Source organism: Acomys russatus, chromosome 9 (genome assembly GCF_903995435.1).
Source record: "Acomys russatus chromosome 9, mAcoRus1.1, whole genome shotgun sequence".
NCBI classification, from domain to species: domain Eukaryota; kingdom Metazoa; phylum Chordata; class Mammalia; order Rodentia; family Muridae; genus Acomys; species Acomys russatus.
Window position 1 is genome coordinate 50,676,742 of NC_067145.1, and position 25,724 is coordinate 50,702,465.

At 39.9% G+C, this 25,724-nt stretch overlaps 1 protein-coding gene across 1 annotated transcript in view; it reads left to right on the forward strand.

The window, feature by feature from the left end:
- Itga8 (integrin subunit alpha 8) overlaps positions 1-25,724 on the forward strand; it is a 174,661-nt gene that overhangs the window by 22,910 nt on the left and 126,027 nt on the right. The window contains exons 3-10 of the mRNA XM_051151312.1: positions 8,143-8,243; positions 11,076-11,199; positions 17,244-17,305; positions 18,502-18,547; positions 19,234-19,359; positions 19,834-19,878; positions 24,268-24,311; positions 25,605-25,661. Coding sequence (XP_051007269.1) covers positions 8,143-8,243; positions 11,076-11,199; positions 17,244-17,305; positions 18,502-18,547; positions 19,234-19,359; positions 19,834-19,878; positions 24,268-24,311; positions 25,605-25,661 — 605 coding nt within the window. The remainder of the gene's footprint in view (positions 1-8,142; positions 8,244-11,075; positions 11,200-17,243; positions 17,306-18,501; positions 18,548-19,233; positions 19,360-19,833; positions 19,879-24,267; positions 24,312-25,604; positions 25,662-25,724) is intronic.

Sequence of the window (25,724 nt, forward strand, 5' to 3'; positions counted from 1 at the left end):
GTTTATATTCCCATGAGCAGTATACAAAGATTCCCATTTGCATATGGCTTTCCTATTTTGCTTGTTGGGTTCTTTAAATATTAATTGTATTGTTGCTTCTCTTGAGAAAAAAAATGTAGAATTTCACTGATGTATTAACTTTGTAAATAGTCTCCTGCCACTTAGAAAACTTTAAATTGCATGCAGTCACTTGAAAAGTGTTTCCTATCTAACTTTGGACTTCATTGCACCTGTCACTTGTAAATCTGTTAGAGAGTTGCTAAAATGGAATGCTCTTTTCCAGGTCTGTACAGTGGACCATGCTCTGGGCACCTGGGGTGACCAGATACCTTTCTTCTGCCCTGGAGGACATGAAGCCTGTGCTAAATACTCTGCCTTGTCCTTGGTGCAGCAGTAAGGGTTATGGTTTGGCTCTGGGGAGGAAAACAGAGCGCACTTTGTCTGCGATGGCCAGGGAAGAATTCACTACAGCCTCTGAGAGTCTTGTGAGCCCTGGAAAGAAGGCAGCATCCATGGATCAAGGAATCTAGGAGTTTAAGGACCATAGACATGGCTTTCAGGAGGACACTGGGAGCTGCTAGGCTGGCTGAGGACCACATATGCCAGTACTGTATCCCGTGAGTCTGTCCGCAGCTGCCACTAGAAAGTAACAGACTCTCTCTGTTTCCCTCTGGTCAAATCTCCAGTGAACTTCTCAATCATTAGAAAGTCCTGGAGATGTGTTTTTGTTTTTTGTTTTTCACTTGGTGTGATGGTTTCCAGTTCCACCCATTTTCCTGAAAAGAAGATAATTTCGCTCTCCAAGTCAATAGACTTCATTGTGTAAATTTGCCACATTTTGTTTATCCACTTACCGATTGGTGCACATCCAGGCTGCCCTTATCTAGGGTATTGTGAATAACTCATCTATAAACAGAGATGTACAAGTATCTCTGTGAAATGCTGATTTACAACCCCTTTGGTAAACACCCAGGATGGGTATCACTGGATCCTGTGGCAGCTGATTTCCATAGCGGCTGAGCCATTTTACATACCCACCAAGAGTATAAGTGGGCTTCATTTCACTGGTGTCCTAGCCAGCAGGTCATCTGTTGTCCCCATGACAGCCATTCTGGCTGGTGTGACATGAAATCTCAGTGCAGTTTTAATTTGCTTTTCTCTTGTGGTTAAAGATGTACAATTGTTTTTCAAAGGCGCATTGGCCATCTTTCCTTGGTCTTTTGAGACCTGCCTGCTCAGCACATTGGCTTAGTTATTGATCAAATTTGTGGTGTTTTTCCTTGTGAAACAGAATTTTTATTTTTATTTGTTTCACTGTTTTAATTACATTCTTGGTGTATGGTGTGTATATGGGCACATGAGTGGAAGTAAAAGGACAGCCTTTTGCAGTAAGTTCCTTTGTTCTGCCTTTATGTTGACTCCAGTGCTTAAGCTAATGGGCTCAGACTTGTGTGACCAGCAGCACCTTTCCCACTGAGCCACCTCAACGGCCCCAAACAGAATTTTTTAAACAAAATGTAAAATATAGTGAGAAAAATAAATATTGAAGTTGGACAAGCCAGGCCAATAGAAAAATAGAAGGGCCCCAAGAGAAAGTACAAGAATCAGTGACCCACTCGTTCACACATTCAGAAGTTCCATGAAAGTACTAAACTGAAAGCTATAGCGCATATGCAAAGTACTGAACTAAAAGCTATAGCGCATATGCAAAGTACTGAACTGAAAGCTATAGCGCATATGTCGAGGATCTGCTGCAGACCCATGTAAGCCTGTACTTGCTGTTTCAGTCTCTGTGAGCTCATGTGAGCTCTGCTCAGTTGTTTAAGAGTGCCTTGCTCTCCTGGTGTCCCTCATATCTTGTCTTCACCCACTCCTTCTGCACAATTGCTGCCTGTGAGTCTCTGTGTTTGTTCCCCTTTGCTGCAGAAGCCTCTCTGATGGTGGCAGAATAAGGCTCTGATCTGTGAGTGTGTAACAGAAGACCACTAGGAGTCATTTGACTTCTACTTTCTTTTTATTTTAAGAACAGTAGCATATGGTTTTACTCTAGGCGACGGGCTATCTAGTCTCAGGTTCTTGGTCACCCAAGCAGTGGCAGGTATGGATTCTATCTCATGGAGTGGGCCTTAAGATATAACTGACCTTAGTCGTTACTCCGACATGGTTTGCACTGCCATTGCCATAGCATATTTTGCAAGTGGGACAGATTGTAGATCAGAAGTTTTGTGGCTGGGTTGTTATTTACTTTTCTCTTTTGGTGGCCTGCAGTGTACGTTTCCATGTCACCAACACTAGAGCATGGGGGTGAAGGGTCTATGTAGGCACCAGCTGGACCTCTCCATGTTCAATGAGCTGTGTGGGTGTTGTCTTCAGCAGTGAGACCTTGCTGTCAGTCTGTGGACCCAGACAGAATTTTTAAAAGACGACTTATGTATAATCAGGATTGATGAAAGAAGAACACAGCCACATCAGAACAGATCAGGGGAAGTTGAGAGGGACGCAGGAGGAATTCTCTCTATTACACAACTTAGGTTGGAAATGGAATGAACAAAACTCATTCTTGGTATCCTTCAGCCAGAAAAGGCTGTTTTCCCCCAAATAACTACAGCTTGCTCTCTTGGTAAGGTTAGCACTAGCCCAATCTGTGGTAGGAAAAAAGAAAGAGCCACTCAGACCCACACCATTAAGTCCCACAAAACAAAGCCAGGATTGGAACTGGAATTATTTTCCTCATAACTTCCTTCCTTCCTTACAGAAGCCTGATTTTCTTAAATCCTTTGGGAATCTCTTTTAACTACAAATATTTGAGTTGCCAGTCTCCTTTCCCTGGCTTTTTACTAGGTTAGAAGTTTCAAAGCCACTCCAGTACTTTCTCCTTGTGCTTAATCAAAGCCACATTGGCAACCCCGTGAGGTGTCGCACACTTTATTTCTGAGCCCCACAAATCACTAATAATAGCCCATTATGCTTGTATGTCTATGAGGTCCTTACCAATTCTTGGATGTAGGTTGACTTTCTGAGTTTCTAATCAGATCTTTTTCAAAGATTACGAACACTTATTTAGTCAGATTGTTACACGATTCTACTTCCAGTTTATAAGTATCTTTCATGCCAACTCTTGCTTGTGACTGTGATGACTTTTGATCACCTGAAAACTGGCAGGTCAGCCTCAAACAGAAAGATGGAGAACTCCCAAAGTTTGAACGAATCAGCCAAAATCACCCAGTTGGTGGAGGCAAAATCCCTTGGCTTTGAGTGTTTGGTCACCGCTGCTGCCGAGACATAAACGACTGTGTTTATAAATTCCATTTCAGGCTTTAAGCTGCAAGATGCTCTAATTCTTTGCCAGTTGTGTGCATTTGGGGTGAAAACTTCCAGAACTTGTCTTAAAAAAAAAAAAAAAAAAAAAAAACTCCAGAAACATCAAAGCTAAGATTTTTGAAAAGGAAATTCATGATTTTCTATTAACATGTCACAGTGTAAATTTTAGATTCAGATTGAATACATTATTCTTTCTTAAAAAAAAATGTCTGCAGTCATTAAGTAAACTCAGCTGAAGTCTTAATTAGGTGTTTATTTTGGCCTTACCTAATAGGACTTACAACTTTATTTTGTAATGTATTTATTTGAGAGACAAGGAAGAAAAACAAAATCTGTATGAGGGGAAACACATGCAGATAAGATGGCTTAGGACAAAGATCCTTAGGAATTCCTTAGCTGTTATCATAGATCATCTTGCTGGGGCAGGGCAGGTGAAATCACATGGCAAGTAAGTTGACAATTACCAAGAGTGAAAGGAAAGATCCCCACTTTTGATTAGGACCTGAAGTGAGTTATACTTGGGCTGAGTTTCCCCCTGTCTAGCCTCTGTGCATCTGAGACCTGCCAAGGGAGTGGAAAACTGTGTTGGGGCGTTATTGTCAGTGGTGGCGTAGACACGAGTTACTGGCTTAAAAGCCAAGCCCTAGGCATCTCTTCATGTTGGTTTCTGATGCATGCTGAGAAATTCTGTGCTTATCTGGCCAGAGAGAAGTTCTTTTTTGTTTTTTGGGTTTTTTTTTTTTTTTTTTTTTTTTTTTTTTTTAAGATTTATTTTGAATACGTGATGTGACGTGTGTGTGTGTTTGTGTGTGTGTGTGCACTTATTTCCTGTGTGCATGGGTGACCAAGAAGTCCAGAAGACAACAGTAGATGCCCTGAAACTGAGGTTAAAGGCAGTTTGTTGTGAGTGACACAAGTGGGTTTTAGGAACTGGCCTCTTGTCCTCTGGTGGGTAGCAAGCATTCTTAGTGTCCGGGCAATCAGTATAGTCTCCATGGAAAATCTTACATATTTTACTACTGAAAATGATTCAGCTTTCTCCAAAGCAGTGACAATGATCTAATTTCTATCAGGAATAATTGATGCATACATCAAGATGCTTGGAACCCACATTATGTGGAAGGTGGAAGTATCTTGAAGTGTGAAACGTAAGGAAAGCTTCCTTTAAGTTGTGAGATGTCTTGTACATATTTTCATCTTGTGTGTGTATAATGAAAGCCATTCTCACGCAAGCTGTCTTCTTATCAGAGCTGGGAATCAACCCTAGGTATCACGTGTGCTAGGCAAGCACTCTACAACTGAGCCATATTGCCAGCCTGAGAACCATCTTGTAGCTTAGACTTAAATAGACATTCACACACTGTATTAAAATATAGTTTTCAAATATGTTTAAAGGCAAGTCAAACTATACGTACACACACACACATAATGATATGATACTTTTATAGCTGTGTGTGCTGTAGAGCATCTCAATCAAACTGTTTGATGCATCCGTCACTGTATTAGTTACTTAAATGTCGCTGTGATAAAACTCTATAACCAGAAACAACTTCAAGGAGATGGTTTATTTTGGCTCATGCTTCCAGAAGAGCAGAGTCCTTTGTGATGGGGTCTGTATGAGAGCAGGAGCACTAAGTTGACTGACTATGTTTCCTCTACAGACAGGGAGCAGAGTGGGAGAGCTGGAAGGATAAAGCTGTAAGTCCTTAAGGCCTTCCCTTGTTGACCTTCCTTCTCCAGCAAGGCTGGAGACCTTGAGTATATAGAGACCTCCTGCAGGTCTTATAACCTCTGCAAACAGCGCCACCAAGTGGACACCAAGTGTTCAAATACATGAGCCTATGAGGGATATTTCTCATTCAAACCACAATGATAAACTAGTATCGTTAACATTTTTTCTGTTGATAATAACATTCAAATCTCTTCTCTTAGAATTGTCTGTATATAGTAAACCATTTAAAAAAACCATTGGCAACATACTGTAGGATAAATATTCAGAATGTCTGCCTGCTAGCTATAACTTGTCACCTTTTGACCAACACCTTCTCAGTACCCCCTGACAAACACCACTGTACCATGTGCTTCTGTAAGTTTGGTTTTTTTATATTACACCAACAACTGTGCTAATGTACTTTGTGTGTGTGTGTGTATGTGTGTGTGTGTGTGTGTGTGTGTGTGTGTGTGTGTGTGTCTGACATTAGTTTATACAGATTCACCCATATTGTTGCAAAGAATAGGATTTCCTCCTTTTATCGGGTCAAATAATCTCCTGTGGTTTTGAACCACATTTTTATTCATTCATCTGCTGGTGCACACTAAAGAAGACTCCATATCTTGGCTATTGTGAGCAATGCCATACTGAACACAGAATATGGCTGTCTGATCAGCATACTTTGGATATAGACATTGGAAGCAGGCTTCTGGATCATAGGGTAGTTCTTGCATACTGTTTTCCATGGCAGGTGGACCAGTGTACATCCATGCCCATCTGGTGTTAAGGGTCCTTTTCTCACATTCTCACCAGAATTTGTTTTAGTCTTTTTAGTTATAACCTTTTTCCTCTGGGGTAAACTGGTGTCTCGCTGTGGTTTGAATTTTCGTTTCCTTGTTAATCACTGTGCTTAACACATACATTTTTATTTACCTGCATGCCACTTTTGTGTCTTCCATTGAGAACCTGGTCAAATCCTTTATTCAGTTTTTAATGGGCATCACTGCTGTCTTGATAATGAGATATTTGAATTTTTATCCAGGTGAAATATTACCTTATCAGATATGTGGATTGCAAATACTTTCTTCAACGCCATAGATTGTCTCTTCACTCTACTTTGATACAATCCCATTGTTTATTTTTACTTTGTTGCTTGTGCTTCAGGGGTTGTGTCCAAAAAACAAAAACAACAACAACAACAAAAAAGATCCCTGCTGATTCCAATGCCATAAGCTTTTCCCTCTATATTCTCCCAGTAGTTTACAGTTGTAATCCATTTTGAGTGGGCTTTGTATGTGGGTTTATGTGAGAGAAGGGCCTGATTTCTTTCTTCTGTGAGTGTGTATCTAGTTATTTCAAACACTTATTGAAGTACTAGCTAGTCTCTGTTGTTGTATGTTCTTAACCCCTTTGTGGAAGCTCAGCTGGATAAACTGAAAAAATGGGTGAGCTTATCTCTGTATCTCTGTGCTCTCTGTCCTGGCCCACTGGCCCCTGTGCCCGTTTCTAATGCCAGTGTGATGGTATTTTTATTTCTATAATTATTCAATGGATTCTACTTTAAAGTTAAGTAGAGCAATGTCTTCAGGTTTGTTCATTTGCTTATGGTTGCTTTGGCTATGTGGAGGTCTTTGTGATTCAGTATGAACTTTTTTTCCATGAAGAACATTATTAGAATTTTTTAGGGATTGCATCAGGCTGTAATCACGTTGGGCATCATGGACACTTTTAACAATAGAAATTCTTCCAGTCCAGGAACATGGGCTATCTTGTCTACTGATTTTGTATCTTTGCCAGTTTCTTTCAACAATGTTTTATGATTTTGGTGTACTAATGTACTAAATAAATTTGCTACAATTTTATTACAAAAATTATGATGCTAAGGTTTTACTGTTCGCTTTAATTCATTCAGAGATAGTTTATTGTTAGTATATAATAATGCTACTGATATTTTTGTGGCTGTTGAAAGAATTTCCTTATGTAGATCAAGGTAGTTTTAAAAATGTTATGTACCATAAGCTGCGTCAAACTCACAATCCCCCTGCTTCAGCTTCGCAGGGGAATAAACTGAAGGTTCGTGCCACCATAGTCAGTTCTGACTTCTTTTTCTTTCTTTCCTTTTTCTTTCTTTCTTTCGTGTGTGTGTGTGTGTGTGTGTGTGTGTGTGTGTGTGCGTGCATGTGCATGCCTGCATGCATGTGCTAATAATATAGCCCAAGGCTTTACATATTCAGAACAATACTCTATCATTTAGCTACAACCCTAGCCCTTTGCTTTTTGTTTGCTAATTTTGTATTCTGCAATTTCTAATGTTTTAGGGTTTTGCTTTTGGGTTTTTTGTTTGTTTGTTATTTGTTTTGTGGAGCAGTTGGGGTTTTCCACATTATCTGCACAGAGAATTAGTTTAAGTCCTTTCTGATTTCGATGCCTTTTCTTTTGTTTTCTTCTCTTCTAATCCTATATATTTCTAATATTATGTTGCATATACGTGGACAGAGTGGAGTCTTTGGTGATGGCTCAGCAGTTAAATCTACTTCCTGCATTTGCGGAGGACCCAGGTTTAATTTCCAGCTCCCAACTGGGGAAGCTCACAACTTCTTTAACTCCAGTTCCAGGGGCTTTGACACTCCCTTCCATCCCTGTGGACACTGTTCACATGTGTGCAGACAGACAAGCAGACAGACACAGACCCATACACACATAACTAAGCTAAGGGACAGGGTATGCTTCCTAGGTTCTGGTCCTAGATGTGAGGTTTTAAGTTCTTCCATAGAGAATGGTATTAACTGTAGGCTTGGGAACGCATCCGCCATTGTGCTCTCCCTAATTGACCGAGAGTTTTTAACACGAAGGAAGGCAGAACATTGGCAATGCTGTGTATACACATATGAAATGATGGTATAGGTTTCTTTTCTCGTGGCGTCCTTGTTTGGCTTTAATATCAGGATAAGTTTTGCCCTTGGAAATATTTTTACCTCTTCAACTTTTTAGACAAGTCTAAGAAAGATTGGCACTCATTCCTCTGGTGTCTTAATGTGTAACTGTACTGCTCTATATTTTAATTGACTACCACACTTCATAAACTGTTCATAATACAGCCTTCTTGTCAGACAACAGGAAAATCCGAGTTAATGGAACCAAAGAACCTATAGAGTTTAAATCAAACCAATGGTTTGGAGCAACAGTGAGAGCTCACAAAGGAAAAGTTGTGGTGAGTATGGAGGCTTGGGAGGAGGAGTAAAGAGGGTTGGGGCAGGGGGTATGGAGGGTTCTGGAAGGGGGCGGGGTGTGTGAGTATGGAGGGTTCCGGCAGGTGTGTGTGTGCGTGTGTGTGTGTGTGTGTGTGTGTGTGTGTGTGTGTGTATGGAGGGTTCCAGCGCGGGGGTGAGGGTGAGTACAGAGGGTTGGGGTGAGTACAGAGGGTGGGGGTATGCGAAAGTTTGCCTTGTGCATCAAACAGCTTGATGCCTGATTAACACAAATGCTTTTCCAGAAGGACACGTTGATAGACTTACTGGCAGCTTAAAGAAGTGTGGTGCGTAAAACTAGATGCTCAGTGATTGAAATTAAAGAATCTGTTTTCTTTTTAATGTGCTCAAAACTATAGGAGTTGAAGCCCCACTCCCCCCAAAAAATCAGATATTTTCAAACACTTTAAAAATTACTAGGAAGGATGGAAAATTAAAAGCTACATCTTGAATAGGGTTAATATTTCATCGCTTAAGATCGATTTAAAGGCTACTTAAAATTGAACCAGAGTAAGGTAGGTCTAGGGACACCACTGCAGGGTGTTAGAACATTAATCTGTTGTGGTTCCTTTTTTTGAAGAGGGAAAGTCTTTCTTAATAGTAAGAGCTTGAAAAACTACCAACTGACGACATTTCTGAATTCATTAAAGAGTTTTAAAGTAAGCAATCCCACTTTCCCCTTTGGGTATTCAAGACAGGGTTCCTTCATGTATTTCTGGATATCCTGCAACTAGCTCTGTTAGACCAGGCTGGCTGGCCTCAAATTTACAGAGACTTACAGAGAGCTGCCTGTCTCTGACTCTGGAGTGCGGGATTACAGGATTATGGGAGGGGGTGGGTGGTGGGTGGGGGAAAACTCCTTCAACACAGGAGGTAAAGTTAAGGAGTTTTAGGTGTGCCACCACTGCCCAAAAGCAACCCCGCTTTCAGGTTGGAATTGCTCAGCCTTTAAATGCTGTAATTTTGCTTTTATTCTTTTATTGTTGTAAAGAATTATATGTGCCCAAACAATTGAGAGATGAATGACTTTTAATAGATCTGGAGTTCTGTTTTGTTTTAGTTTGTGGGAGGACTCAATGCAGGTGTTGGACATGAATCATGAAAGAAGATATAAATCTAATTGTTTTTCTAGTTCTAATTCTGCCACAGGTTTTTCATTTTTGGTGGTAGATAAGGGCCTAAAAATACACTTAGTAGTCAAATGTAAAATCCAATGTGATGCTCCACAGCGGCTGCTCTGACTGTTCATTGAGATGTATAGACTTTGGGTCTGATTAATTTGAGTGTACAATGCTCAAGTTTTAAAACAGATTAATTAAAAGATGAAACCAGATTGTACCATGAATGAAGGATACTTTTCTTATTATTGCTTAAATTAATTCTTGCTCGTAAAACTCCTGATATTGAGCAACCTAATTTGAAGGCAGTTCTCTCATTTCACCCTAATATATTACTTGAAATGGCATCACAAGACATAATTTAATATGACTGGTTTTTTATTTCACTAGAGTCCTAAAATTAGACCATGTATGTTAGTCATCAAATCTGTATTTGGTATGACAAATTATATACCATAAACTGCAAGATGCAAGAGCTAATTCATAATAATCTGATATATAATTGTGTTTAAGGTTCTATAAAGGGCATGGACTTAATTTCATTAGACACGCATTTATTTATTAAGGAGATTTTACAAGCAAAGCTTCATGTTTATTGTGGCAGCAGTTAAGTATATTCTAAGCAAGGCTTTTATGTGTGAGTAAACGTTTGCATGGTGTGCACCTTTCTTAAAGTTATTGCTCTATAGTTTACCTGGAAACAAGTATGGGATGTTTCACTTATAACCTGAAGGACTTTTCCTGTGCCAATTTAGAATTGAACATGTATTTATGGGATGACTAGGGTAATTCATCTCCATCATGAAGGTTATCTATGGTCACTGGAATTTATCAGAATAAATTTAGCAAGCAGAGCCAAACTGTTGGGTTATTTCCCACCAGGTTGCATTATCTTAGGTGTGTGTGTGTGTGTGTGTGTGTGTGTGTGTGTGTGTGTGTGTATTTAGCATGTGCCCTTTGAATGCTTGCTGATCCTCAGTGCTCTTTGACCACCAGTTTTTCCATTACATTCTAACTAGGAAAACCTGCAATGATAAGGAAGAAGCCTGCCTACATAGCGATCATTGTTTAAAAATGTACACAGTGCAACCTTAGTGGTAAACTAAGGCAGTCCCCAGAACAAAGGCATATAAACCTGCCCGAATTCATTGATTCAAAAGTTGTTTTCAAATATTAATATCCAGACAAAGGAAGAGAAGAGTTATGTTAAGACATACTGTTAATTCATTCACTTGTGAATGCTATTTGCTGATATATAGGCAACCCATGCCCCACCCCCCCATTTTTTAAAGGGTGAATAGAAAATGTGAGTTCGTGGCTTTTAGGAAAGACTTCTCTTTGGCCAGTTTACTTTTTATTTAATTAAAATTTCTACCTTGAGATCGGATCATCTCTTTGTTTATGTAGAGTTTGTACAACTTTTTCAGTGAATTAACATTAAAAATTATCTTTGGAAGTTTGACTCTGGCTACTGAGATATTCATGAACACTCTGGAGGCCAAGTAGTTCACTTAACAATTTAAGATGATTACGTATAAATTTAGTTACACTAGTTAACAAGTCAGACCAGATCGGGCACGTTCAGGGTGGTATGGTGGGAGACTACTAGTTAACAATTCAAGCTATTGTCTGAAAAGCCTACGTCAAAAGTGTATTTCTTGCCTTTGGTATCCACAGGCCTGTGCCCCTTTGTATCACTGGAGGACTCTTAAACCTAATCCAGCAAAGGACCCGGTTGGCACATGCTATGTAGCAATTCAGAATTTCAGCGCTTATGCCGAGCACTCTCCTTGCCGGAACAGTAAGTTGTTTTTATTCCTTGAAAGAATGAAAACTTTCACTTGAAAGCCTTCAAGCTTGAGAGTGGTAATAAAGGATGCCCAAGATTCTACTATTTAAGAGGAGATCAAGAATTCTACTGATCTATATTTATTTACATCTTAGTTACTTTTATAAACAACCAAGACACCCTGAGCAAGGCAACTTGCAGAAGAAGAGAGTTTTTCAGAGCTTACAGTTTCAGAGGACGAGTCCATGCCTGTCTTGGTGGGTCCTGTGGCAGCAGGAAGGCCTGGTGCTGGAGCAGTAGCTGAGAATTTACAGCTGATCCTCAAGTAGGAAGCTGAGAGAACAGGATCTCTAACTGAGAATGCTGTGGTTTTGAAACTTCAAAGCCCAGCCCCAGTGACACACCCCTCCAACAAGGCCACACCTCCTCATCCTTCCCAAACAGTCCCACCAACTGGAGAACCAAGAACCCAAATATATGAGCTTATGGGAGCCATTCTCATTCAAAAATACCCTTTTTTGTTTTTAACATTTATTTTGTATCTATGTATACACATACATGCTGTAGCACATGTGTAGAAGTCAGACAATAAAGGTTGGTTCTCTCCTTCCGCTATGTGAATCTTAGGGATGGACCCTGATTCATCAGCCTTGGCAACAAGTACACATAATGTATGCTATGTTACTGGCTTTTCTGTATAAAATTCAGGTTTCCACTTCCCCCTTGGTGGGGAGGCCTGGTGGCATTCAGAGAAAGGATAAGCAGGCTACCAAGATGAGACTTGATAGCCTATGACCATAAAGTGGGGGAGGAGGTCCTCCTTGGCCACAGACATAAGGGAGGGGAAAAATGTGAAAGCAGGAGGGAGGGGAGAACGGGAGGATACAAGGGATGGGATAACAATTGAGATATAATCTGAATAAATTAATTAAATAAAAATATATTGATAGAAAATACAAAATAAAAGTCAGGTTTTATTTAATTTTTAAAAGATTATTATTTATTTATTATATGTACAAATACGCTGTCTTCATGCACATCAGAAGAAGGCACCAGATTCTATTACAGAGGTTGTGAGCCTCCATGTGGTTGCTGGGAATTGAACTCAGGACCTCTGGAAGAGCAGCCAGTGCTCTTAAGCCCTGAGCCACCTCTCCAGCTCCTATTGAAGCAGTAACATCAGATAGGATGATTAGACTGAGGTCTTTTTTGACTGCAGCATTGAACAGCCCTCATTCTTAATTTTTGTTGCTTTGTTTGGCAGCAGTGTGCTTGTTATCTGCACAATACACTTTTGTTTAAATGTTGACTTCCCTTGATTCTCAAAAGCCTGTCCACTTAGAGTCCAATATCATCAGGCAGTCCTAGGGTTCTCCCAGGACAGCATCCTTTCTACATCCCTTATGGTGGCTTTGAAGTAGCTGTGTAGACCAGGCTAGCCTCGAATTACTGGTCCTTATACTTCAGCCTCCTCAGTGCTGACTGTGTGCATACTCCACCACACCAGTGCAACGTAGCCTTTAAAGCAAACATCTAAGTGCAGTCTGAGGGACACCAATGCTCAATTTGGGAAGTCATGGCTGATAGTTAATTACCAATTATCTACTTTTGTAAACTCCATTTTTCTAAGTTTAGGGAAGATCACTGGGAACTGTGGATAAGCAATGAAACAGCTTTCTGTTTTTGTTCTTTTAACTAATGGGAACACATTGTAGAGAGGAAAATGTCACTAAGGAGAAAATTAGAGTAACTTATTTTAGAACATTTTTTTTGTTGTTGTTTAAAGGCTCAGTCTTAAATTATTATAGATTGTCCCAAAAACTACAAATAAAAATTCCTCTTTAGCATACTTATTTATTTTTAGCTTCAAGATCAATTTGGGGAAGATGGTAAGCAAATATCAGAATAAAATAGTGAAGATAAAGAACGGACCAAGGACCTTAAAGGGTTCATAAAGAAGCCACTGGGATTTACAGCTTCAAACAAATCCTGAACTTTTTAAAGCCAAGACTTTTTCATGAGGATTTTGGCAGGAAACAGAGTATGATTTCTGAGGTGTGAGCTGAATAAATAGTCTGAGATTAAGTACTTTATCTTAAAACAGCTTTAAAATTAAGATTCTTTGTTGATAATGAGACTCGATTATTCATACAATTATTCATTCATGTTTACTGAACATATTGGCACCAAGTATTCTGTATGGATGGGGTGTATCAAGAAACTAGAGAAAGCAAACTAATCATGTCCAAAGAACCGACATCCTAGTGGGAGCAAGAGGGAATAAGACAAAACAAATAAACTCACAATACAATATTAAGTAGAAAATGTTACATAAATAAATAATTATGTATCTATTCAGTGGAAGAGGTGAGGGAGCAGACTGAGTCTGGAGAGACAGGAAGAAGAGAAACTCTTCAGGAAGGGTGACAGGAAGGGTTTTCTAGCAGAAGACATTTGGAGTGGGGACAGGAAGAATTGCCAACACTAGTAACAGCTGGGAAGTGGCCGTAATCCACACTGGGTAAGAGGCCAACATTATTACACCAAAGAAATTCAATACTAGCTTTCTTATTAATATTCTATTCTTCCTGATTTGCTGGAGATGCTTCTTTACAACAGCAAATGATGGCATCCTTCATATAGCCATTAGCTCTGAAGACTTGGGATTTTCTGGCTGTCGAGAAGTTAACCTGTAGTATCTGTCACTACATCTCATTCTGCCCTTATGCCTTGTGTCCTTGTGACCCTAGGGCCTGTATAAGACTCAGAATCTCACCCTGTGAGGTACCTGTTTCAGCATGAGAGTGACCCATTTTTTAAAAACTATAAATGATAGTACCCAAGAATTTTGAGCTCTGTGGGCACATCCTTGTGCTGATTTCTTTACTCTTTTGTTTTCCCAGGTAGAACTATGCAGAGCCAATGTGAAACCAAGCTCAGGTGGAGCAGTGCAACAGTTCACTAGGAGCTGTTGGCCTTAGGGTATACCTACACTTTTCATATACTCACATTTCCTCCTCAACACCCAAAGACCTGACTTCCTGTCATGGCTGAGAAGCTCACAGCCCACTAACACAAAGCCTGCTTGTTCATGAGCATATGGTCAGGATCACAAAGCAGGAATGTCAGCAGTATCTTTTTCAAAAGAGATCTGAAAGTGTCCTGTACTACTTCCACAGCACAGACCTGGGGGCACCATGAACAATGTGGGCAGTAGCCTGCTCGTTCGTCTGAGTGGTATGCCTTCTGCTCTATGGCCTTCTGCTTTATGGCCTTCTGCTCTATGGCCATTCACAATTCAGGTGAGGGAGGCTCTCACAGCCCTTCAGTTTCACTCTGGCAGTTAACCATTGGCAATGAATGAAAACGAACGCCTCCCCCTGTCTCCCCCCCCCCCCCCCCGCCCCAGATTCCTGAGTTTATAATGTGAGTGTAATGTTTAGAGACACTCCGAGGTTCCAGGAAGAAAAACTCCTTTGGGCTTCATAAATTATAAATCAATGAGAAAAGGGAACCAGACTTGTAGGGAAAGAACCCACAGTCTTCTCTAATTGTCACTTAAAACAAACACTGAAAGTTGATTATTTTCTCAATGACTTGTTTTCAGTTAGAGACTCTTTATTTTTTTCAGTGTCCTGTTTTAAAGTAAAGAACGGTCAGGTTTCTTCCCTCCTGAATAATTAATTTACAGTATTAAAAATAAAGAACCAATTTCAAAAGAAGGTTTGTGTGGTCATAAATCATTTCTTAAATATAACCAATGCAATCCACATGGGTTCTCCTAGGCTATATCATCCATTCGTGTATATTTCTGAATGTATATAAATTTCATACCATTGGATTTCTAGAAAATTACAACTCCATAATTGAAGTTATATAGGTGAAATTGAAAAAAGATGAGCTTTTAGGAAGCTTTATAAAATTCATAACTGTCAATCATAACATATGGTTGTAGATGAAGGAACAAATTTGGTAAAAGACATTGTATGGGGTAAGTATTTTATTTTATTTTTTAATATATTTTATTAATTTATTCATATTACATAATTGTTATCCCATTCCTTGTATCCTCCCATTCCTCTCTCCCTCCCATTTTCCCCTTACTCCCCTCCCCTATGACTGTGACTCCTCCCCCTGTATATGCTCATAGGGTATCGTCTCTTCTTGGTAGCCTGTTATCCTTCCTCTAAGTGCCACCAGGCCTCCCCATCCAGGGGACATGGTCAAATATGGGGCACCAGAGTTCGTGTGAAAGTCAGTCCCCAGTCTCAACTCAACTGTGGAGAATGTCCTGTCCATTGGCTAGATCTGGGTAGGGGTTCGAAGTTTACTGCACATATTGTCCTTGGCTGGTGCCATAGTTTGAGCAGGATCCCTGGGCCCAGATCTGTCCATCATAATGTTCTTCTTATAGGTTTCTAGGACCCTCTGGATGCTTCTATTTCCCCATTCTCCCATGCTTCTCTCATCTAGCGTTCCAATAGTATGTCCTCCCTTTTGTCCCACTTTCTGAGTGAGTGAAGACTTTCATGGGACTTGCCCCTTGGGCTAGTGTCCAGATATAAGTATTTTAAACATAAAGGTAGTAAGATCAGGAGCAGTGATGTGTGTCTGTAATCCCAGGACTGGGAGGTAGAGGCAGGAAGATTGGGAGCTCAAGGCCATTCTCTGCCACATGGTGGGTTCCAGGGCAGCCTGGGCTGCATGAAATCCTCTCTCAGCAAACAAACAAACAACAACAAAACCCAAAGCAAATAGGAAGGAAGGGAGTCTTCACAGAATTCATAAGGAGAAGCTAAAACTGTGACCTGGCTGGAAGAAATAAAATGGACAGTGCTCTAGAAAGCCAGAAGGAGCAGATCCATTTCAGACATTCGGAAACAGAGGCGTGCCCGGTCTGCCAGAATTTCCTGCAGCAGTGTTTGCCCTTTTCTTATTGTCTCATTGTAGTATTGGTTGAATTATATCCTTGGTAAGATATGTGTGATTCTTAGCATGTTCTTCTCTAACTACATAATGGCTGAGACCCTCAATTTAACTACATTTTGACTATAGCTCAAATATGTTAGGAGTTGTAGGACTTCGTGCAAATGCAGGTTATAGAGAGTAAATGTGTGATCTTAATGATCTGCGGTTTTTGATAATGATATCCTTGGAGTCCATATGATCATTATAAAGCCTATAGTTTATAACACTGTATGACAGGGCCTCACTGGCTCTTCAGTTAGCAGAGAGAATAGAAAATAAACCATTACTGGAGGGCATCTCTTCTGCCAACATTAGTATTGCCATGTCTTTGTGAGATCACTAGAATCAGAAATACAATTTTCAAATTCGCCTAATATAATTTAAAATTATGTTCCTACTAAACCACTGGCGATGTAGGACAGTTGGTAGAGTACTTGCCTAGCAGTCATGAGTATCTGGGTTTGGTTCCAGCACTACAGCAACTGTCAGGAGTTGACACTTGGAATTCCAGCACTCTGGCGGCACAGGCAGGAGGTTCAGAAGTGCAAGCTTAGCTTCAGGTACATAGAGAATCTGAGGCCAGGCTGAGCTATATGCAGAATGAAACAGAAATCTTTCCCAGCATTCTCTGTAGAAAGAATACACCCAATGATCTTCTCACATTGTCACTGTAGAAATGGCAGACTCGTCAGTTATTGGCTAAGTAGACATTACTGTCACATGGACATTTGGGGACACAGTCAGAAATTGGAGGTTTTATTTTGGAAGTGAATATGAGTGTATACCCCAACATAAACCCATCCTCTCATGTGTTCCCCAACTGGAGAATGGCTTGTGTGTCCTGGGCTCAACAGACCTGATATCATAACCCTTCGAGCTGATCTCGCTGCAGCCTGAATCCAATATTCAGGATCAGAAAATACATGGAAATATAGGCAATATTTCTCAAATTGCACTTTAAAAATCAAGCACAAAGTGGTCTCTCTAATTCAATGGTATATCGGGGAAACAATGGAATAAACTGTACTATTTATTAAAATATTTCCCAGAAATGACACCATAACAGGTGTGTGTTTTGCTCTTTCCAGGTAATGCTGATCCTGAAGGCCAAGGTTACTGCCAAGCAGGCTTTAGTCTGGACTTCTATAAGGTGACTCTTATGGTCTCAGCATGTGGTGTGGGATGAGTTTTCCTGTCATTGCTATTACTGTATTGTTTTCTGTCTTTCATCCCCATCCCCAACCCCCAAACAGAAATAAGCAGAGAGGCTTTGGGAGTGCATCATATCCGGCAACTTTTTGAAGTTTTCTGTTTTGTTTTCCTGATCACCATTTCTATATAAATGCATGCACATGACAAGAGTATGGGAAAGCATATGAGAGGGAGGAAGAAGCGCTCCCTCCCCACCACTGGCAATAATCATTTTTGAATGCAAATCTCAAGAAGTTATTTCTAAAAAAGATCATAAGAATCTATAAATCCATCACTCACTTTATCGCTCAGCTGTAATCGGCTGCTTTGATTTAATATTCATATTAAAATTTACATATCCCCATGGAAAGCAAGGAGCATTTGATGTACATATGAAGGAAAATGATTCTGTGCTTTTGAAATTAGTGTGGGGAAACTTCATAAACACATGCTCTGTTTCATTGCATTTTTCTATGATGGCCTGCTTTGATATTTTTCTGCGAGTTACAGATTGCATTTGCTAATCTGGTGGTTTTTTTTTTTTTTTTTTTTTTTGCTTTTTCTTTTGAAAGGGGGTAGGTTTACAGATTTCTTTTAAAAACTATTTTACAATACTTTATTTTATTGTGTAAGGGAGCTCAGAAAACAACTTTGAGGACTCAGTTCTTTCCTACCACATGAGTCACAAGAATCAAATTTCGCTTCTTAGGCTGGATGGCAAGCGCCTTTGCCCACTGAGCCACCTTGCTGGCCATAGCTATAATTTTTAAAAAAGAAGACATTATTGTTGCCTTGAAAATAATTGGAATTAATTCTTTGTTGTTGTTGCTAAGGTGTCCCAAAGACCATACCAATTAAGCTTCAAACTCAATGCCTTGCTCAGTTCCAGTATTCCCCTTACCCAGAATTTATATGTTCTCAAGGGAACTGGGTCAAAGGGCCTGAGTCAGATTAAAATTATTTAACAGAACACACAAAGTAATTGGAAGCAAAAAAGGAAAGAAAACGACCTTCAGGCCTCAGGTATAGGGATCTCTTTAAGTGTAGTTTTACGAGAAACAAATTGTTGGAGCAGTGCTTGTTAGTAAGGACTCTGCACTCTTTAAAACACTTGGCTTCTTGTCCACATGTTCCCCTGATGCTTCTGTTTTGCAGAATGGAGACCTTATAGTGGGAGGACCTGGAAGCTTCTACTGGCAAGGTATGTTCCATATCAGCGGGAAAGCAGGCCTGTTGTTACTAACACAGGGAGCAGATGCAGCATCAAATGTTGGATTTTCGCAAGGGGCACCACAACCCCCTGCGCTCACTTTCTTAATTTAAGCATCATTACAATTTGTACTTTGTTACATAAATGGTATTTCTAAAGCATTCTACTACTCATTCTTTACCAAGAATTTATTAAAGTTATACCAGGTTTTGAATTAGATGCTGGGATTAAAGGCATGTGTCTCCCTACTTCCTGCTCAGTTTCACGTTGGGTTGGGGATTGAACCCAGGGCTTCATGCATGATATGTAGGCAGTCTATGAAATGAACTCCATCCCCAACTCTAGAATACAAATTTAAACATAAACTTCGCTTGCGAACATCCTTATTTCTTCATGCATTTATCATTTGAAGGCAGAGTGGGTGGTGTGTATATGTTCAAGTACAGGAAGAATGGATAAAGCATAGCCACTCATCTCTGGCCTTCTAGTAGAGCAGAAAGTTCTACCCAGTAACAACAAACTGGGTAGTTTGTTATACCCAGTCTGTCAGTTCTGGAGGCAGGTAGGGACCAAGTCCTCAATAGCATTCAAGAATGTGTGCTGTGGGTCCAGGTTTGCTGAACAAGACCCTGTCGCTTGCACCTATTCAGATGATGTATTAATTTGTCCAAACACAGGTCAGGTGATCACTGTCAGCGTAGCAGATATCATTGCAAATTACTCATTCAAGGATATTCTAAGAAAACTGGCAGGAGAAAAGCAGACAGATGTGGCTCCAGCTTCCTACGACGACAGCTACCTTGGTAAGAACCATTGCTCCAGATTATCTGTAGTTTCTCAAGAGGCAAGCAAATTAAACGCACATGCAATTTTCTTTGTCCCGACTTAATCTGGTGATACCTGGTAGCCTTTGAAAGCTTTTTTTTTTTTCATATTAGTTTGATGGTGACGAATTTGTAGCTTTTAAAGTGTGACAGCCACCTCTTCCATTTACAGGGCGCTATGAATTCAGGCTCTGAATGATGACCTGAAAATCTGAATTTTTGGGGGCATGTTTCTGCTGAGGATCCATGTGGCAGATCTTCTTTATAGCTGGGAATTTGTTGCAAAATTTTTTTACTGCTGCTATTATTTTTCCTCTCAGAGACCCTTTAACTTTTCTCATGTTTGTACAGGTTTCTGGGAAAAATAGTATCATGATAGCGGTTTCATTTTTTTTCTAGATGGAACTCATTCCTTATCAAATGCAATTCATTTGTTTCTTTTCTTTAATATAGGATATTCGGTTGCTGCCGGAGAATTCACTGGGGACTCGCAGCAAGGTCAGAGACATTACTGAACTCACATCATTTTAAAAGCTTGGGGAATAAAAAATGACATAGAAGCCTTACTGTAAATATGATTGATTTGCTATACAAAGATTTATATAGATGAAATGTGGGTGCATATTTTTATATGTGTATGATAACATCTTGTAGAAAATATATACACATCGACACAGCATTTTGTTTCAACAAACTTCCTAAGAACCAGTTCCTCAGCCTGGTCTACAGCGTGGGTTCCAGAAACCCTGCCTCAAAAACCTAAACAAACAAACAAAAACTCCAATCCCTATAAAGTCGAATTAAGCAATTAAATGTGGGGAAAGCTGCCCAGGAACATGAATGGAAACCAGACAGATGATTAAGCGACTTAGACAACAGCCACACCTGCGTAACAGTCCAGTGTGAAATCAAGACTTTTCACTCTTAATTTATAGCATGGCAATCACAGGTGTCCTCTGCCCCCGACTCCACCCCAACATGGCAACATCGTTTGCCTTTCTCCATTAGACATGCCCAGTCTCACGTATCAGAATAAACTAATCCCCAGTGTCACAGACAGCATTCATTGGGCATCCTGTTTCCAAACCTCTAGTCCTATATCCATGTCTTCCCACAGTATTTGAATTTTTAGGCCAGTTTTCTAATGTCATTTCCGCAACTCCTTTTTCAGCTTCTGTCTATCAATGCCTGTGTCGTCTCATTTTCCTGGTCCTCTAAGATCTTTGACACCCATTCATTTGCTACAGACTTTTTGTGTACCTACCATGTGCCAGGATCTGCTAAGTGCTGAGGATGCAGAAGTAAACAAATTGCCCTTAATTTCAGAGATTACACTATAGGTCTGACAGATACAGAGCATCTGCTGTCTTAGAGTTTTATTGCTGTGAAGACACACATGACCACCATAATTCTTATAAAGGAAAACATTTAACTAGGGCTAGCTTAAAGCTGAGAGGTTTAGTTCATTAATGGCGGGAAACATGACAGCGTTCCGGGAAACACGGTGCTAGAGAAAGAGCTTGCATCTTGATCCTCAGGCAGCAAGAGACTGTCCTCCTCATAGGAAGAGCCTGGGCATAGGAGAACTCAAAGCCCGCCCCCACAGTGACACACTTCCTCCAGCAAGGCCACACCTACTTCAACAAGGCCACACCTATTTCAAGAAGGTCACACTTTCTAATAGGGCCACTCCCTATGGGCCAAACATTCAAACACATGACTTTATGGGGGCCACGCTTATTCAAACCACCACACTTGCCTAAACATTGTGACCAGTGCTAGTATAAAGTATTAAGCATAGGATAAAGGACTTCCACTGGTTAGGACCAAGAAGAATGAAAGAAGCTGTGGACTAAGGGATAATTTCTTCAAGCTAACTCATATAAAATATCAGAGTAGTGAAGGAATTCATCTGACTGGCCAGACTTTTGTACTTTGATGCCTATTGGGGTTGGGTTAGAGAAAAGGAGGCAGGACGCAGCTCACACTGGGGCTTATGGATCACGGAGCTCTAGAAGTTTCCAAAATACAGGGGGCAGAAATTATAAAATATTTAAGACGAAAAGCAAAAACAATATAAAACAAAAAGAAGGAAACTACACTGCTCATTTCATTTAAATTTTATTGGGAATAATAGCATGATGCATCATATTTTTATGCTGACATCTGGTTCTTGAATACAAGGTCTATGTCTCATTGCTATTTGTCTCCATTCTGACTTGATTGACAGTATTTTTAAGGATATCACAACCTCCCCGATTCTCATTTGCTTATTTCTGGATAACATAAAAACCATATGCCCTGAACTATCATTCTGAACAGTGCATAAAAAATACATGTTATATTCACAGGAAAACCAGATAGGCTTTTACTTAACTAGTAATATTGACTGAGTGAGTAAACTGCCAGGCAATATTTACTATTTTTCATCTTGATTCGTAGAAACATTAGCTGTCTTTTTCCTATTACATGAGTTTGAATAACGCACAGATGTTTAAGCACAAATAAAATATGGCCTTCTTTATGGAATATAACAGATCTCTTAGTAGTTTCATATTTACACGTACAAGGAAAATTTCACTATAAATTGTTTTTGCAGTTTAGTGAAAGCTTAAAATAACCAGATTTCTTTTAAAGAATGATTTTCTTTAAATAAAGGCTAATTCTTAATGAAACCTTTTTTTTCCATTACTTTTCTTTCCTAGCTATGTTCACATCTAGTTTACTGAACATAAGATCTATGTTTTATTGTTATTTGTCTACATTCTAAAGAGTAGACAACATTTTGCTCATAAAAGATTAAAAATAAGTATCTTGATAGATATAATTTGAGTTAATTTCAAGTACATTAATCCAAGCATTGTGGCATATTCCTTTAATCCCAGCACTCCTTTAATCCCAGAGGCAGGTGGATCTCTATGTGTTCAAGCCCAGCCTCATCTACGTACCAAGATGCAGAATAGCCAGGGCTGCACAGAAAGACCATGCCTCAAAAATAGAACACTACGTACAGCATGTTGTAGCAGCAAAAGGCACAGACCTTGAATCCAGACCATTGGCGTTTCACTAACCCCAGAGGGTTAGGAGCCATTCTTACTAACTAAAAGACCCGAGACAAACTATCTAATGTCTGGGCTTCCATTTCTTTATTTCTAAAATATAGGATCATAAGATCCTTGCAAGGATTAAATAATGTCATTCTATACGTTGATAAAGCAGCACAGCAATTAGCTATAGAAAGAATCAGTAGCTTAGAGGCCATCAGAGACAGATATGAACGACTAGTGGCTTAAAAAAAAATCTCATCTTACAATTACTGGCTTAATGGTTCAATGAAGATTATAAAGAATGTTGAATGGATTTCTTTCATAACATGGTATCATTTTTTCATAGCTCTCCAAAATAGCACTCATTCCCCCACCGAAGGAAATGATTGAGGGTTTATAACCATTTTATCAACATAACAGTAACTTTCATTGGATTTCAAAAATACCTAGACTTTATGTGAATTGAAGATTTGTAAAATAAAAGCATCATCAAAGACATCTCAAACATCTTATTAGACCATTAAGAATCTATGGCTACTCATGTTTATTATCAGTAAGACAAGCTGGGGAGCTCCATGGAAGAGAACTTCAGGGTCAAGAGAGGTGGTTCTGTGAGCAAATGCCTGCTGCACAAGAGTGAAGACTTGAGTTCAAACCCCCATCACCCATGTAAGACAGTCAGGTGCAGCAAGAGTCTGTAATTCCAGCACCAGGGGGCAGAGATGGGGCTCCTTGGGGCTCAATGACCAAAGTCTAAATTGAATGATGAGTTCCAAGTTCAGTGAGGGACCCTGTCTCCAATAACTAAAGTGGAAAATTATAGAAGATTATAGTAGATGTCAACTTTTGTCTTACATATACATACTCATGGCTATGCACATTCCCAATACACACACACACGCATATACACACCGATAGATAGATAGATAGATAGATAGATAGATAGATAGATAGATAGATAGATAACAAGACAAAGAAGAACAAGTAGAAGAAAAAAAATAATGTTATGAACTCTACATGTGGATGCATAACATGGAATCCTTGGCCTGCTGCCTGGCCCACAGATGGGCCTCATCATGTTGAACCTCTATGGGTGCCCCTTTGTGGCCTGTGGCAGTATAAAAAATGCCCTCATAGCAGAAGTTAGCAAAGCCTCAGTGAAAGGTTTACCTTTAAGTCACATGCAGACCTGCAAAGACAGGAGGATGTTCTAAAAGGCAGAGGTGTATGCTGTCTAGTATGCAAATTGCAACAGCTCAAAGTGTGATTTTGCTTGTTTGCTTTCTGTCATCTGTAAAGAAACACCCAACAGAAAGCAACCGCAAACCCTATTTCCAACCTGTAACACTCTACGTCACCATTTGCAAGGCGCCATCTTTACCCTCTGCATTACTCATTTATAAAGCGCTATTGTCTTTACCATTTGACTGCTAACTAGCTAAATATACTGGGAGCTGAAGAGATGACTCTGTTGGTAAAGCACAACTCACGCAAGCATAAGGACCCGGGTTCAATCCTCAGACCCCCATCTACAATAGAAAGTGTGGTGACTTGTGCTTGTAATTCCAGAGTGGGGGAGGCAGAAGCAGACAGATCTTTGTACTCACTGGCCAGCCAGGCAAGCTGAAATAATTACATAAGCACTAAGTCCCAGTGAGAGAGCCTTTCTCAAAAACACAAGATGGATATCTCCTGAAGAAAAAACACCCAAGGCTCTACTCTGTCCTTTTTGTCACCTGCACACATGTGCACCCCCTACACACATGGACACACATATATAAACACACTAATTAATTAATTAGCATGTTGTTCCCCTCTAAATGACTCTTCTCATCCCCAGAATTGGTTGCTGGGATTCCAAGAGGAGCGCAGAACTTTGGATATGTGAGTACTAAGATGTAGTCCAGACATGTCCTATGTGCTCTGAAGTGTTTTCCCCCATCTAACTTTAGGCCATTTAAAATGTCCTTTACTACTGAGTTGCTGCTGCAGGAGTGTGCCGATTCCCTACTGAACCCCAAAAGACACAAGTGAAACTACACCAATTGCCTGGTTTCTGGGGATACCTGTGAAGCCTAATTTTTTTTTTTGCAAAAATCCTCCTATATTTGTATTTTCTCCTTCACAAAGCCACGTGTTGCTGCATTTAGACAATACCTAAAATATAAGCTTGTTTCCAGGTCCTTAATGCTAATGCATCTCCCTACAAAGGTATTTTAAACAAGCCCACATTCTGAAGTGTCAGGTTGGAGATGGACACTGTTTAAGCCCATCATAGCTGGTTACCATGACGTAAGAAAAAAGGTATGCACAAAGACCACAGGATGAGGGAGATAGCTCCTTCTGTTAAGTGTTTACTGCTGTGCAAGTGCAAAGACCAAATGTGATTCTCAGATTCCCATGTTCAAAAATCAAACATGGTAATCTCAGCAATAAGGAGGTAGAAACAGGCTGACCCTTGGAACTTTCTGGCTAGTCTGATTAGCTCAACTGTCAAGGCTCCCGTCATAGAGAGATCCTGACTCAAAGCACTAAGTAGGTGTCTCCTGAGGATCGACACTTGATGTTGACCTCTGGCTTCCACATGCACACTCACACATGTTAGACTGTGCCCACGCAAACATATGCATGTAGTTGCCCAAGGATTTAAGACGGCATGATGGTGCTATTATGCTACCACCAGAATCTGAGGTCAACCTAGGCCACACAGGAATTTCCGGGTCACCTTAAGCTGTAAGTGAATCCTTGCCTCAAAAAATTAAAATAAAGTATAATTTAGACAATATGCAATTTGTAAGTTTGTATTTGGCTAAATAGAATTAAAAGTGACATTTTCTTTTTTATGTGGATATCCCAAAGAGTCATTTATCAGTCTTCACAATAGCATAAGTACATATCATGTACACATATTTGTTTAGAACAAAATAACGCTCAGACAAATTAACTGTCCAACATGCAAACCATTGCCCATATCCTTGCATTTAATTATTTCTCCTTACTAGAATCATAAGCATGCTCTTTGTTTAAAAAGGTTAATCTCCTCTTACTAAGATTATGCTTGGGGGCTAACCAACTGTTATGCTTCATGAGAATTTTAAATGATTTAACTTGCAATTATTTCTGAGCCAGTTCTCTGATTCTGTTGCATGACGTACTCTCTCACTTCTGCAATTTCAGGTCTCCATCATTAATTCCACAGACATGACCTTCATTCAGAATTTCACTGGCGAACAGGTAAAGACTTTTTGGTTGTTGTTGTCTTGAGACAGAGTCTCATCCAGACTATCCTGGAGCTCA